Raw genomic sequence first — 14,527 nt, 5'->3', positions numbered from 1 at the left:
TTAGGATCGTTGTGATTTCAAATTATCATGGGGGCTATAATATGAAAGATGCTAAAAAGAAGCGATTTCGTTTTTTTTTGTTCTTCGTCGTGGAGTAATATCAACTTACACAAAAATATTTTGGGGTAATAATAAAAAAAGTTTCCCGACCACTGGTTTAGGCAAAAAACGTATCGCTTTTAACAAAGAGTACAAATAACAAGTCTTTTTTTGTTCTACCTAAGTTGATAAGGCATGAGAAGCTATGTCAGCGTAACCTAAAAAGTAGGTGAGCTCACGGGCTCAAACCTGATGACGTTACTAACACTAGCCCTAACAAGAGAGCCCTAACGCGACCCACTGTGAAGATCCGGCGAGAAACTCAGTGGCCTGTGTCTATGAGTTAATTTACTCGTCGAGCCCCTCGTCGCAAGCGACGGGTTTGGCGAGGACGGGTGCTTAAGGTACCTAGAAGCACCGTTAGTGGATCGGGAATATCCTAATTGACGTGTTTAAGGCGACTTCGAGTGTTTACCAAAGAGAGCAATTAATCACTTCGATAGAAAACATCATTTAAGTAACGTTCCGAAAACAATCGAGGGCGCACACGAAGATACAGCAATCGACCAACTCGCACCGGATCGTTCACCCCCTTCTAACGCTTAGATAAGATAAATAAACGTACCGAATGAACAGTCGTACAATATGCGGCCCATCTAAAATAGCCCTTAAGTAAATTATAATTTGCGTAATTACTGGTGGTAGGACCTCTTGTGAGTCCGCGCGGGTGGGTACCACCACTCTGCCTATTTCTGCCGTGAAGCAGTAATGCGTTTCGGTTTGAAAGGTGGGGCAGCCGCTGTAACTATACTTGAGACCTTAGAACTGATATCTCAAGGTGGGCGGCGCATTTACGTCGTAGATGTCTAAGGGCTCCAGTAACCACTTAACACCAGGTGGGCTGTGAGCTCGTCTACCCATCTAACCACAAAAAAAATTAAATTTTTATATCGATACTCTACTTGACCTTGAGATAACGAATTCTAGAATGATACCTACCTAGGCGTAGGGGGTTGAGATCGGGGTGTGAGACTGCGCTCAAGCAGACTCGATGCGCTGCCTCGGCTCTGTAGGCTGCTGCGTTTACTGTTGCTGCAATCTGAATCAATGAATATTTGTCTTACAAAAATATAATTGGTTGTCAATAAAGTCGGTTTACGGACGATAGTATTACGTGATAACGTCAGTAGCAAAACTATTCGAACTGGCAGCTGTGACGTCACGCGAGAAGGGAGATAAATGTGTCACACTGGTGGTTACTGGTGGTAGGACCTCTTGTAAGTTCGCACGAATAGGTATCACCACCCTGCCTATTTCTGCCGTGAAGCAGTAATGCGTTTCGGTTTTAAGGGTGGGGCAGCCGTTGTAACTATACTGAGACCTTAGAACATATCCCAAGGTGGGTGGTGCATTTACGTTGTAGATGTCTATGGACTCCAGTAACCACTTAACACCAGGTGGGCTGTGAGCTCGTCCACCCATCTAAGCAATAAAAAAAAAAACGTCCAACGCTTGGGCAACGATCGTGCCTCTCTATCGCTTGTTGCACGCTCTTGCTTGCACGCTCAGGCTCGGACGGAACGTGACACTTTTTCGTGCGTGCAGCCGGTGTTCATCGATTTATAAGACGTTAGTTACCACGACAACAAAAAAATGTACGTGCAAAAAATTCCTGTTAACTTTTAATTATTTTTTTTATATATTTGTACACAGCTATTAGAAGAAACACGACAATAAGGATACAGAGTACAAGGGCACTACTTATTTCATGTTGAAATCTGAAGAGATTTCCTTTTGCGAGCCTACTGCTTCCCGTAGGCCCGCAAAAGGAAAGAAGAATTAGGAACACAAACAGTGCATACAGTAAACATTACATATAATAATATATACATATTACAAGATAAAAAAAATACACACACACACACACACACGCACGCACATACACACATACATATACTTACTTTATATTATAATTAATTACGGCAATATTCTTTCATTTAGAAACGTCACTTGTAAGCATGCCTTGAACTATTTCTCTCACTCACCCATGTGCGATACGTCAGTTGAGAACATGATGTCCTCGCGGCGCAATTCGTCATCGCTCTCCGGGTAGTCGTCGAAGGTTCGCTTCCTGAGCTCGTCCATCGAACCGTTCGAAAGCGCCCCGACCGTGACCACGCCCGAACCGGCCCCGGGCATCGGAGACGAAGTGTAGAAGTGGTCGCCGCCGATCTAAATTCAAACGTGAAAGACCTAATTGAGTATCGTCTAAGACGCACCGTAATATTAATCTATACTATTATCACTACATCTCGAAACACTTCTCATCACCGGCAAAGTGGAAGGAAAGAGGCCTAGGGGGCGTAGTCCCATGCGCTGGTCCGATCAAATTAAGACTACTTTGGAATCCAGCACCAGTGTCGCTATCCACTGCGCGGAGGACAGGAGTGAATGGAAGAACATAGTCCTAACAAAAGTGCTCCGCAAAGGTCACGACCCTCAGCACTGAGGAATACGACGCACGGAGGAGGATTATCACTACATAGTATAAAACAAAGTCGCTTTCTCTGTCCCTATATCTGTCTGTCCCTATGTATGCTTAAATATTTAAAACTACGCAACGTATTTTGATGCAGTTTTTTTTAATAGATAGAGTGATTGAAGAGGAAGGTTTATATGTATAATAACATCAATTAAATAGTGGAGAAATCAATAATAAATTACAGTTTCCGAAGCGAAGCGAGGGCGGATCGCTAGTATATATCATTATATAATATTATAAAGAGGAAAGATTTGTTTGTTTGCTTGTATTGAATAGGCTCCGAAACTACTGAACCGATTTGGAAAATTCTTTCACTGCTTGGAAGCTACACTATTCCCGGGTGACATAGGATATTTTTTTTTTGAAAAAAATTAAGTATCCTTACTAAAACTCCAATAATGTAACCCAAGGTGTAAAAAAATTACCTAAAATATTCTTTACATCGCGTGCCCTGCGAAAACTATTGATGATAGAATAAAATAATATACAACGACTTTGTAGAACACATTATTATTTACAAAAAGTGTCGCGACAGCATATGTCTAACGATTATAGTTATGCCGCAATAAATGTTCTTTTATTAAAAAAAAAAAACAACGTGTAATGTCGTTGAAATCTTTGTTAAAGACCCGAGCGGAGCCGGAGCGGGCCGCTAGTTAAGTTATAAACACACGAACAAACGCTTTGGACAACCACCGTTTTAGACCACTTTCGGAATCCAACATCAGATCGCCTTTCTGGTACACGCGACGCGATAATCGAAAGATTATTAATAGTACTTAAATATTCAAGTTTGCCGTTGTAAGCTGTCATGTCAAATATGTAAGTACTGATAGCAAAAAAAAAGTGTGTGTGTCCGCTCCGACGCACGACTGGAGTTTACTGGATATAAAAAATTAAACGAAACAATACGAGAAATAGTTCTATATTACGACAACACGATACACTACAGATTATTAACAAATTAACGAGACACAAAACAAACGACTAACAAATATATGAAAATACAATAATGAGAGAAACGCGCGATCAGTACGAGGCTTTGTGGCGGACTGCCGGCGCAGCAGCCCGGCGTCACCTGCGATAACGCGGCCGCGCGTTGGCTCCTGATTGGCGCGCGCACGCATCACGCAATCAGGAGCCAATCAGGCGCATAACGCATTTCGTGTGACATGCTAGTACGATTTTGGTCCCCATAATTTTCATACCCCGGGCCTATATATGTAAATCGATTCTAAAGGAGTAAACTCCAAAAAAACCGCTTTATCATCTTTATTAGTGTATTGTATTGTTTAAAAGCCAATACTTTAGGTCCTAAAGCATGTACATGTCTCGCACGCGCGGTCATGAAATTACAAACATAGAACATATTATTAATGCGTTCAAGTAAGAAGAAGGTGATGGTCACGACCCACAGACATGAGGAATGCGACTCGGGGAGGAGGAAGAAGAAAGTAGCGGACATCTTGGGAAAACGCCTTATAATCAATTTGAATTTCTAATTAAAGGCGAACATGAAACAATAGCCTGAAGGACAATCAACACGAATCCAGCAAAACCACGCCGGTCGCTACGTTTCTTTGTAATCGAAGACTATACGCACCAAATATTATAGCTATCGTTTTAATCTCAAATCCTCGCAATAGCTACCGGTAAAATTCATAGGAAATAAAAAAACCGACCTTTGATATTTTTGCGTAATTAACGAATGGAAGGACGTACTGTTTATTCTCACGGTATATGAGTCGACTATTATCAAAGGCGGCAATCTGACTTTTGGACAATGGTTGGTAAATCAGAAGAACGAATTATTGACTTTGTATTCCATTGGCAGTCACAAAACTCTTCGGAACGACATCTTAGATAAATAACAGGTTAACTATTAACCTTTATTTAATGCAGGTTTTGAACCGTATTCTTTAAAGGAGACGATTATATTCAAAGAAATCTGTATTGACATATCAATAAAAATTTTTTGTCCAAATGTACAGATTGCCGCCTTTGATAATAGACGACTCATATATACCTACATCCTGCCTCGTTTGAGTGCTAATTTCGAAATAAGCGTTCCGGTTTTGTGAGCGGGTCAGCAGTTATACAATTGAGGCTTCGACGTACCCCCCAAGGTTGGTGACGACATTCCCGTTCCGATAACTATGGGCTTAATTAAACAGTAAGCACCAGGCATCCTATGAGCTCACCTACCCACCAGTAGAGGTAGATATGAAAGAAAAAAATAAATAGAGCAAAGTTTACTAGTGGCAGGACCTCATGTGAGTCCGCACGGGTAGGTACCACCACCCCGCCTATTTCTGCCGTGAAGCAGTAATGCGTTTCGGCTTGAAGGGTGGGGCAGCCGTCATAACTATACTGAGACCTTAGATCTTATATCTCAAGGCGGGTGGCGCATTTGCGTTGTAAATGTCTATGGGCTCCAGTAACCACTTAACACCAGGTGGGCTGTGAGCTCGTCCACCCATCTAAGCAATAAAAAAAAACCAGAATCATGTTAGCAACAAACTAAATTTAATTAATTTTCAAAAGAAGCTTGTCTGAAGATTCACATCCGGCGCATCGGTCTGAGTTGTCGTTTTCCCTAAGCACGTAACGTATTATTATCTTCTTCGAACGTCAAAATTCTGAGAATCATTTATATGTGTGTAATGTATAGACGGCCTATATAGATCCAATAGTCATAGTACTTAGTTTTTTTTACGCAACGCTGCTGACGGTACATTATGTTAGCGGATGCGGCTAAAGGTATAGCAAGGTAACAGCAAACTCTAAACTAGAGATAACCATAAATGGAGAAAATTAATGCCACTCAAAGTTATTATAATTTCAATATGGCTTTGTATTTAAATGTAACGTGATACAATATGTTGAGGTAACCGTTCAACAATTCTCTAATTCAACAGTCGAGTTTACGATGAACGACATTGATGAGTCAGGATTTCATAGAAAACCCGCACGTTTTGTTAGCGTGACACACCAGTATTGTGTGGTTACAAAAATGTGTACGTAAGGTTGCGTTCCATTCGTAATTTTATTACATTATATGAGTCGTCTATTATCAAAGGTGGCAATCTGTGCATTTGGACAAAAAAAATTTATTGATATTTCAATACAGATTGATTTGAATATAATCGTCTCCTTCAAAGAATACGGTTCAAAACCTGCATTAAATAAAGGTTAATACTTAACCTGTTATTTATCTAAGATGTCGTTCAGAAGTTTTGTGACTGACAATGGAATACAGTCAATAATTCGTTTTTCTGATTTACCAATAATTATCCAAAAGTCACATTGCCGGCTTTGATAATAGTCGACTCACATGTAGTTAAAGCTTCCTTAGTTTTTTGCATAGCATTGAAAAATACTAACGATAATGGTATAATGATCTACTTACTGGTCACTCGCTGAGTTGTAATATAAATAAGACGATTTGGACCAAGGTCGCTTGGCGTGAAGCATCGCATTGTTAGCGAATTATAGTATCAAATATAAAAGACCATATCGAGGGGTGAAAGGCTATTCGGTTTAAATGACATTTTTACAACTTCACAGAACAACCATTGTATAAAATTTGGAAAAAATATAATAAAAAACTTCTTCAACCATTCGAATGGGGTAAACTTAATTGAAATTTAATTGAAAAACGTCAAATTGTTGATGCTAATACCAAATAAAACGGACCTTTAATTACAAAGATAAATGTCGCGTATTAAGAGAAATGTCGCTTAAATCAAATAGCCTTGCACCCCTTGTTATTACACCCGAGGAAAAATGTAATCTATATATTAATACGCGAAGCAAAAACTTTGTATCCCTTTTTACGAAATTGCGCGGACGGAGGAGTATGAAATTTTCCACACTTATAGAGATTATAGAGAAGAAATGCACAATGCTAATTTTTTTTTAAATAATGCCTAAAATATACATTAAATCAATAAAGAAACCATTACACACACTACCATGTATTTGACACACACATACGCATGCATACATTTGTTTATTGTCAAACTTTTCTTTGCAGTCTGTCAAATTGAGAATAGATTAAATATTGTTTTCTCTTTACTAATATTTGTCTAAAGTGTAGTCTTGAAGAAATCTGTGATTAAAGAAGTATAATAGTCCTTGACAATATAATCATAATAGTGTACAAACTTATAATTTCCATTAGTTGTAGTCGAATTTAGACTACCAGGGGACCACTAGTCTTCATAATTTCCAATAATAAAAAACTATAACTTTGACTGTACAAAACTACAATTTTGAGAATAATCTGTCAGATGGTGCTGATGTACAAAGCGTGTCGCGACATTGACAAAAACATGAAATCTTAGAATATTATTTAACTTTTCAATACCCAAAAAATAAAGTGTTGTTTGGATCTTTGGAAACTGGAAAACTATTTTCGAATGAATTGAAAATTACTCTTATCAACCTTTCAATCTTGAAGCGTGTGTTCGGATTAACATAACAATAAAAAACAATGAATACTGTCAGATTTTAGAAAAATATGACAATCATATACTAAATAATGTAGTAAAATACCAACGTGAAATCTTTTTGATATTTGGATGAAATTTTGAAAAATGAGTTTATAACCTAGATTCACACAAGATATATTTTTATCGTAAACAAAGAAGCTACCTACTTCAATGACAAGGTTTATCATAGAAAGGGAAATGACGGGTATTACCTACTGCTGCAATGAATATGACAGTACACTCGATGGTTCATGATTTACGCGTAGGTATCAAAAGATCAAGATCAATCTTTTGAAAGTGATGCAAGCAACTTTTTATCCCGAGAAATATCGCTTAAGATGAGCGAAACTACGAAGAAAAGTTAAGCAATATACATATATAACAATCAAATAATATGGATGTAGGAATAATTGGACTAGGTGCTGCGAAGCTGTTTTTGACGATCAGATGATGCTTCTACACTAGTATATTCAGACAAATTTAATTGACCTAAATACAATACCAAAATGTAGCTTTACAATAACATACTGGTGGTAGGACCTCTTGTGAGTCCGCGCGGGTAGGTACCACCACTCCGCCTATTTCTGCCTTGAACCAGTAATGCGTTTCGGCTTGAAGGGTGGGGCAGCCGTTGTAACTATACTTGAGACCTTACAACTTATATCTCAAGGTGGGTGACGTATTTACGTTGTAGATGTCTATGGGCTCCAGTAACCACTTAACACCAGGTGGGCTGTGAGCTCGTCCACCAATCTAAGCTATAAGAAGAAAAAAAACCTAGAATATAGTTTTTAGTAAATAATAAAATCCAGCTACATTTAAAAAAAACTCCTGGTTAATAGAGAATTAGAACCGTGTAAGACTTCTGATTTTGAACGTTTATTATACCTATTACGAAATTTCTGGTCATGTCAAGAGAATAATTTAAGCTAATAAAATTAAAATATACGAAAGATCAAACATTTCCTGTTGTTACCAAAATATACAATGACAAATATTCCTTTCAAACACAAAAATCGTTTTGTTTGACAACTTTTTTTTTAAATCAGATATTTCAACCCTGGCAATGCAATGGATATCTTTTCGTAATTAAAAACAAAATAAATGCACAAAAAGTAATCGTTTTTTTTTTTAAACTAAATATATACACATAGGTATATCCATTAAGGCGGTAATAATATACAAGGTATTGCATCTCAAGAATTATGCACGGTGTTTGTATAAATTTGCATACTGCTAATCAGTTTTCATTCGACACTTCCATAGCTACCTTCTCCAATGCATTCCATTTTTTGTGACATGCAAATCGGATTAGCAATGAATCCTTTGATTCGATAAAAAAAAAAAAAAATGTTATCATAAGAGTCAGATGTAAATTGACATCTTCTTTTACTGCGTAATGCGAAGTCTAATTTATTATTTAGAAATTATAAACAGTCTCAAAAGCGCAAAATCTTTACTATCTCAATGTTTAATAGCCTAAGTACTGCTGTATGCTAGACCATATGGTCTAGATTCATGTGTGATGTATTATTGTACCACAAGTAATAATTTTTCCAAATCCATAAAAGTTTTATGCAGTTCCAAAACTAAAAAAATCGATTACCATCTACCAAGATAAGATAAATTCATGTAAAATAGATAGGACGATTGGATAATCGTGTGGTAACTTGTTTATCGATAGTCCGACGTAATACACCTGAATGAACATAGGAATTTTTATTGCTAGCTTCAGTGAAGTGAAATATAAAAAAAAAAAAACAATATCTAACATGTACATGAGAGACTTCGATTTTACAAAACTAAGACTTGACTTCAATCAACAACAACAACAAAATTATCTACGCATTATATTTTCGTAAATTATCTATACATTAATATGTGAAGCAAAAACTTTGTACCCCTTTTTACGAAAATTGCGCGGACTGAGGAGTATGAAATTTCCCACACTTATACAGAATATAGGGAAGGAGTGCAGAACGCTAACATTTTTTTTAAATTATGCATAAAAAATACATTAAATCAATAAAAAACATAACTACCGTGTATTTGACACAACACAAACAAATGCTTACAAACAACACAAACTTTTGTTTTGTTTAAAGGGTGTGGTCAAATTGAGAATAGATTCATATTGTTTGTCTTTAATATTAATAGTGTAGTTTTGGCGAAATCCGTGATTATATAAGTACAATAGAACCATAATAATGTTTAAAAATATAAATTTAATTTAAATAAAGTTGAATTTCGAATACTGCGGGACCACTAGTCATATTATTAAAAATTTTAAAGCAACCGTTTTATCGTTTACAATGAATGACAGTGATGAGTCAAAATTTCATAGAACGCGCTAGTTCTTGTACGCTCGTGATAGGCCCGTATCGTGCGTACATTATAATAATGTGTACACAAAACATTAAATTGTGTGCGTGCGTGCCTCGAGTAGAGCTTGCGTATACTATTTATATCATACGGATGTGTGTTGATATCGCGGTATTTCGCACATACACACATACGTTTAGTCCAGACTTTTATTGCACCGATTGAAGCACGTATATACAATTCATACGCAGCTTGTAATTTATATATCAATTATTTTTTATTGCTTAGATGGGTGGACGATCTCACAGCCCAGCTGGTGTTAAGTTGTTACTGGAGCCCATCTACAACTTAGACGCGCCACCCACCTTGAGATACAAGTTCTAAAGTCTCAGTATAGTTACAACGGCTGCCCCACCCTTCAAACCGAAACGCATTACTGCTTCACGGCAGAAATAGGCAGGGCGGTGGTACCTATCCGCGCGGACTCATAAGTGGTCCTACCACCAGTAAGCACAAGCCCAAATTCTACTAGTCTTTATATTCCTTATGTTATTGCGAGTCTGTACACTTAATATTATTATAATGTATGCATTAGCGATTTCGAAATAGGGGGCCACTAAATAGAAAGATTCCGTGTGAAAGTCACCTGGATTCCGTGAATCAGTCACTCACGAAATATTATATGACTTCGAGTATTCTTACACGTTTCGAAAAAGTGGATATGAACTGCCACATAAATAGACAGCCATTTCAATTTAAAATGAATGTGGATCAGGAGAGTGGTACACAAAATTTCAAAACAAAAAAATAAAATAAAAATTAAGTAATGCGTTTCGGTTTGAAGGGTGGGGCAGCCGTTGTAACTATACTTGAGACCTTAGAACTTATATCTCAAGGTGGGTGGCGAATTTACGTTGTAGATGTCTATGGGCTCCAGTAACCACTTAACACTAGGTGGGCTCGTCCACCCATCTAAGCAATAAAAAAAAAGTAAATTTAAAAAGAAATTGCATTAATCAGTTCACTGACCTGATGCGGCGGATGGTGTACTCGCATTGGATGCGCGTGCAGTGACGAGGACACGTGGGAGCCGGCGTCTTCCAGTTCATCAGCCCAGGGTGGCTGCATCAGCCGGATATCCGCCCGCTTCACTTCCACCGCCTGCTTGCATAGGTCGCCATCTCTCACCTGGACGACGACGATCGTGTTACAAACGTATCCAATTTCGAAACAATGACGGACGAATTTTTTCAATGTAGAACACTTAAGCGAATACTCTCACATTATATCTATACTACATTAATACGTGAAAGAAAAACTTTGTATCTCTTTTTACGAAAATTGCGCGGACGGAGGAGTATGAAATTTCCCACACTTATAGAGAATATAGAGGAGCGAAGAATGTTAATATTTTTTTAAAATATGCCTAAAAATACATTAAATTAATAAAGAAAACATTACACACACTACCATGTATTTGACGCACACACGCATGCATACTATTTATTGTCAAACTTTTGTTCTTGACTCCTGTGGTCAAATTGAGAATAGATTAAATATTGTTTGTCGTTATTAATATTTTTCTATAGTTTTTAGTCTTAGCAAACTTTGTGATTATAGAAGTTTAATAATCTTTGAAAATAGAATCATAATAGTGAACAAACTTCCAATTTCAGTTAATTATAGTCGAATTTCGACTACTGCGGGACCACTAGTGTATAATGAATATTACAAATACACGTAAAATAAAAGCACAAAACAAATAATATTATAAAATCGCAACCAACATTATTATATAGCAAAATTTCAAACGAAATAATATCCATTATAAATTTACCTCAACGCGTATCCTTATAGGCGAATTTAACACCTCTAAGATGAAACCTTCGACGAATACGTTTTGAACGTTTTCTCGATTGGGGTCAGAGGTACGCACGACGCACGGCAGACCCATCAGCAAATGGCTCATCTGCGGGCTGGCATCGCCGATAACATCCAGTTTGTTCATACCAAACACGTCACTGTATTCGACAGGTTCGTTTTCATAACCGTCTAACTCTACTGTCACTTTACAACCTTCGGCATGTCTTATCGCTCCGGGTACATAAAAGCCCCGTTGCTTGGCCAAAACTCGGTGGTCACGCCATTCGGACAAATCAATGTTTGGGTATTGGATGAAAAACGGCTTCACGTCTTGGGGTGGAGATTGCCGTACAATTGGCGATGGTTGGAGCACTGGCCGTTGATAGTTGTGGAAGTCGAGTACCGACGCCGTCGAAGTGTTGATCGTGTTATTATTGGGACAGGTCTGCTGCATCTCCTCTAGCGAGGAAGGGTCAAATTTGCGTTTCTTGGGCAGATTCCTCACTGGGTTTTGAGTTGGCGTTTGATGGACCGTCGACTGAGTAGCGTTGCCGCTGCTGGCGTTGCCGAGATTAGTCGGATTGGCCATGTTTATGTTTTTATGGTTGGTAGATGATTGTGACAGGCTCACTGTGCCGACACTGCTTATCACAGAAGCAGGAATCTAAAACAAAATTGTAATATAAATACGTGATTCTTTATAGTAATTACCAATATTGTGATAAACGTCCATAATCGGTTTTGTTCTCCCAAGCCGACTGGCCCTCGTCGGGGATAAGACCACAACCCTCCAACAACAAAAATAAAATAACTACAAAGAAACAAAAATATACGTCGCAGTTGGAGGACGCCTTTGTCGATTGACAAACAGATCTACAGAAACTAAGTAAAATCCAAATAAGAAACTACATTTAAAATCTTTAAAATTGTAATATGAATCTGAATAATAGGCTATACATTCATATTCGTATTTGAGTGAATATTAACATTTAACACCGATCTAGATAGCTTGATATTATAATACAACGTTTAACTGTACACAAAATGTTTACATCTCATTGTTCTTTATCAGTGGGACGAGGTGTAGGTAAATGAATGATTACCTGATCATCAATATCAGGGTAGTGGCCGTGTGAACGATAATGAGGGTGAGCGGGGGCGGGGGCGGAGGCCTGCGGCGGGGGGGCGCCGCCCGCGTGCTCTCGCTGCATCACCGCCTCCCGCTACCACATAGCACCCACTGCTGTTATCGCACCTGCCTTCTGAAAAAGAATATCGATTATTACAGTAAAATGTGTCCGTACGTTGAAATTATAAACACAAAAAGGTTAAGATACAGTATATTGGGGGGAATAGCGATTAGAGGTAGAATAGAGATAAATCTGGGATGTCACGATACTTTTGTTGAGTTGTTAGATTTCACTTTATTGAACTGAAAATGACTTTTTTTTAGCGTTTAAGAATATTAAATAGTTTAATTTAGTCATCAAAGTTTTGTAAGTCATTAAAAATATTAAAAACTTCATTACCTAAAGTTAGGTACGTATCTAACTACCAAATAGTGCCAGCCCTATCGAAAAACTTTGTTGTCCCTATACGTAACCTGATTCACCCAAAGCCAAGGTGAAACGGGTCAAAGTAGCTTTTTCAGTTTTTGTGTATATGTATTTTGTAATGAACTATGTATAATAACGCATCGTATATAAAAATTTAAGCCTCCGTTATTATGATATCCGTTTGATTACTATATTATTACTATTATACTTTTATTACTATTTTACAAAAAACTGTACTGTTTTATTACTATTATACAAAAAACGATAAAAATCAATGTCGAACTTAAAAAGTGTCCCGTTTCCCCCCATATTACGGCATTCAAAAAGTGCATCCTTGACACAAAGTCACGTGAGCTTGGTCGTGTAACTTACAAACAAAACAGTGACCTTTGATGAATTTGTATTTAAAAAATTTTTTATATTTATTTTATCTATTACACCATAACGATGGATCTGAATATTTAACAAGGAAATTAAGCGTATACGGTAAAAAAATATAGACCACGTTATACATATTGTAAATATAATATTTTAACAAATAGACTACTCGGTATGATATAAAACGAAAAAGCAGTTAATATTTAGTTTTTCCTCTGTTATTTTTTTACTTTCAGTATATGTACATTACATACAGCCATATACATATTATTAATACGTGAAGCAAAAACTTTGTATCCCTTTTTACGAAAATTGCGCGGACGGAGTAAGGTAAAAGCACTAATGCTGGACATTGAACTAAAAGATGACACTTTAAAAAAATATATATTCTAATAAGGAAACTAAACACTTAAATAACATTGCTATTGATGTTAAAGACACCTAGTACCATCTATGATACATTCTCAAAAGCTTGCGTACAGTGTTAGAAGCAAATTTCAAAATGGCATCAGTTGACAACAAACAATATGAGCAGGTTGACGTTTTGCGCGTAATTCTTAGCGTTTTCCTTAAGCCATCTTACTTTTAACAGGTATGATTTTGTCTTATATCTATAATTCTTGGCTACTGTTGGTTTCGATATTATAAATGTATGAAATTATTGATTTATTAGGACCATTTCCTTGTTATTTTGGTTTGTTTTTGTACAAATTTTAAGTGGTGTTTACTATTAGTACCAAAAATGAATCAAAACCTAAAAGATGACACGTGTGTCTTCTACTAGGGTTACATCGAACTGAATTTGTTAGCTTAATTTTCTTCAAATTCAGCCTTTATGTTGTAAAACAAAAGTTTCAATCTGAGTTTCGTTCATTTTACACTAGTCTAACTAAACGAAGACAGTGTCAACTATTAGGGTATACTAGATGTCAACTATTAGTATCAATTAATTTCAGCTTCAGTTTCGAGCACGATGCCGCCAGTAAAGGGTCAGATGTTTCAATACTCTGAAGCCAATATTGAAGAAGCCATAAAAGAATGTATATGTTTGAGGGTTTACTGGTGGCTCTGAAGCCTTTCCAGTTTCACATGGACAGAAGGGGCGGGATTTGCTAACAGCTACCCGAGCGCCTCCAAGGGAGACCTAACAACTCAAGAGTAGGTGCTTCGCGAATGAATCTACTACCGGATCGGGATGGCGACCCGCTGAGAAGATCCGGCGAGAAACTCAACGGGCTGATGCTTAGGTTAGGTTGCACGTCGAACTCTTTGCCGAGTTCGACGAGTACGATTACCGTGATCTCTACTCCTAGTGTTAAAGCGGAAGGCGTCTA

The 14,527-nt window shown here is 37.4% G+C and overlaps 1 protein-coding gene across 3 annotated transcripts in view; it reads right to left on the bottom strand.

The window, feature by feature from the left end:
- Positions 1-14,527, bottom strand: part of LOC101744813 (putative transcription factor capicua) — a 54,685-nt gene that overhangs the window by 30,274 nt on the left and 9,884 nt on the right. For 2 of the 3 annotated variants that reach the window (XM_038011996.2, XM_062669417.1), the window contains exons 2-6: positions 12,363-12,521; positions 11,234-11,923; positions 10,426-10,584; positions 2,085-2,271; positions 1,039-1,138 (exon numbers count right to left, since the gene is read on the bottom strand). In XM_038011996.2, the coding sequence (XP_037867924.1) occupies positions 1,039-1,138; positions 2,085-2,271; positions 10,426-10,584; positions 11,234-11,923; positions 12,363-12,470 (1,244 nt within the window). In that variant the 5' untranslated portion in view covers positions 12,471-12,521. The remainder of the gene's footprint in view (positions 1-1,038; positions 1,139-2,084; positions 2,272-10,425; positions 10,585-11,233; positions 11,924-12,362; positions 12,522-14,527) is intronic. The other variant, XM_062669416.1, reaches the window with a different exon arrangement.

This window comes from Bombyx mori, chromosome 7 (genome assembly GCF_030269925.1).
Source record: "Bombyx mori chromosome 7, ASM3026992v2".
NCBI lineage: Eukaryota > Metazoa > Arthropoda > Insecta > Lepidoptera > Bombycidae > Bombyx > Bombyx mori.
The sequence above is the reverse complement of the archived record's forward strand: the minus strand, read 5'-3'. Positions and strand labels throughout refer to the sequence as shown.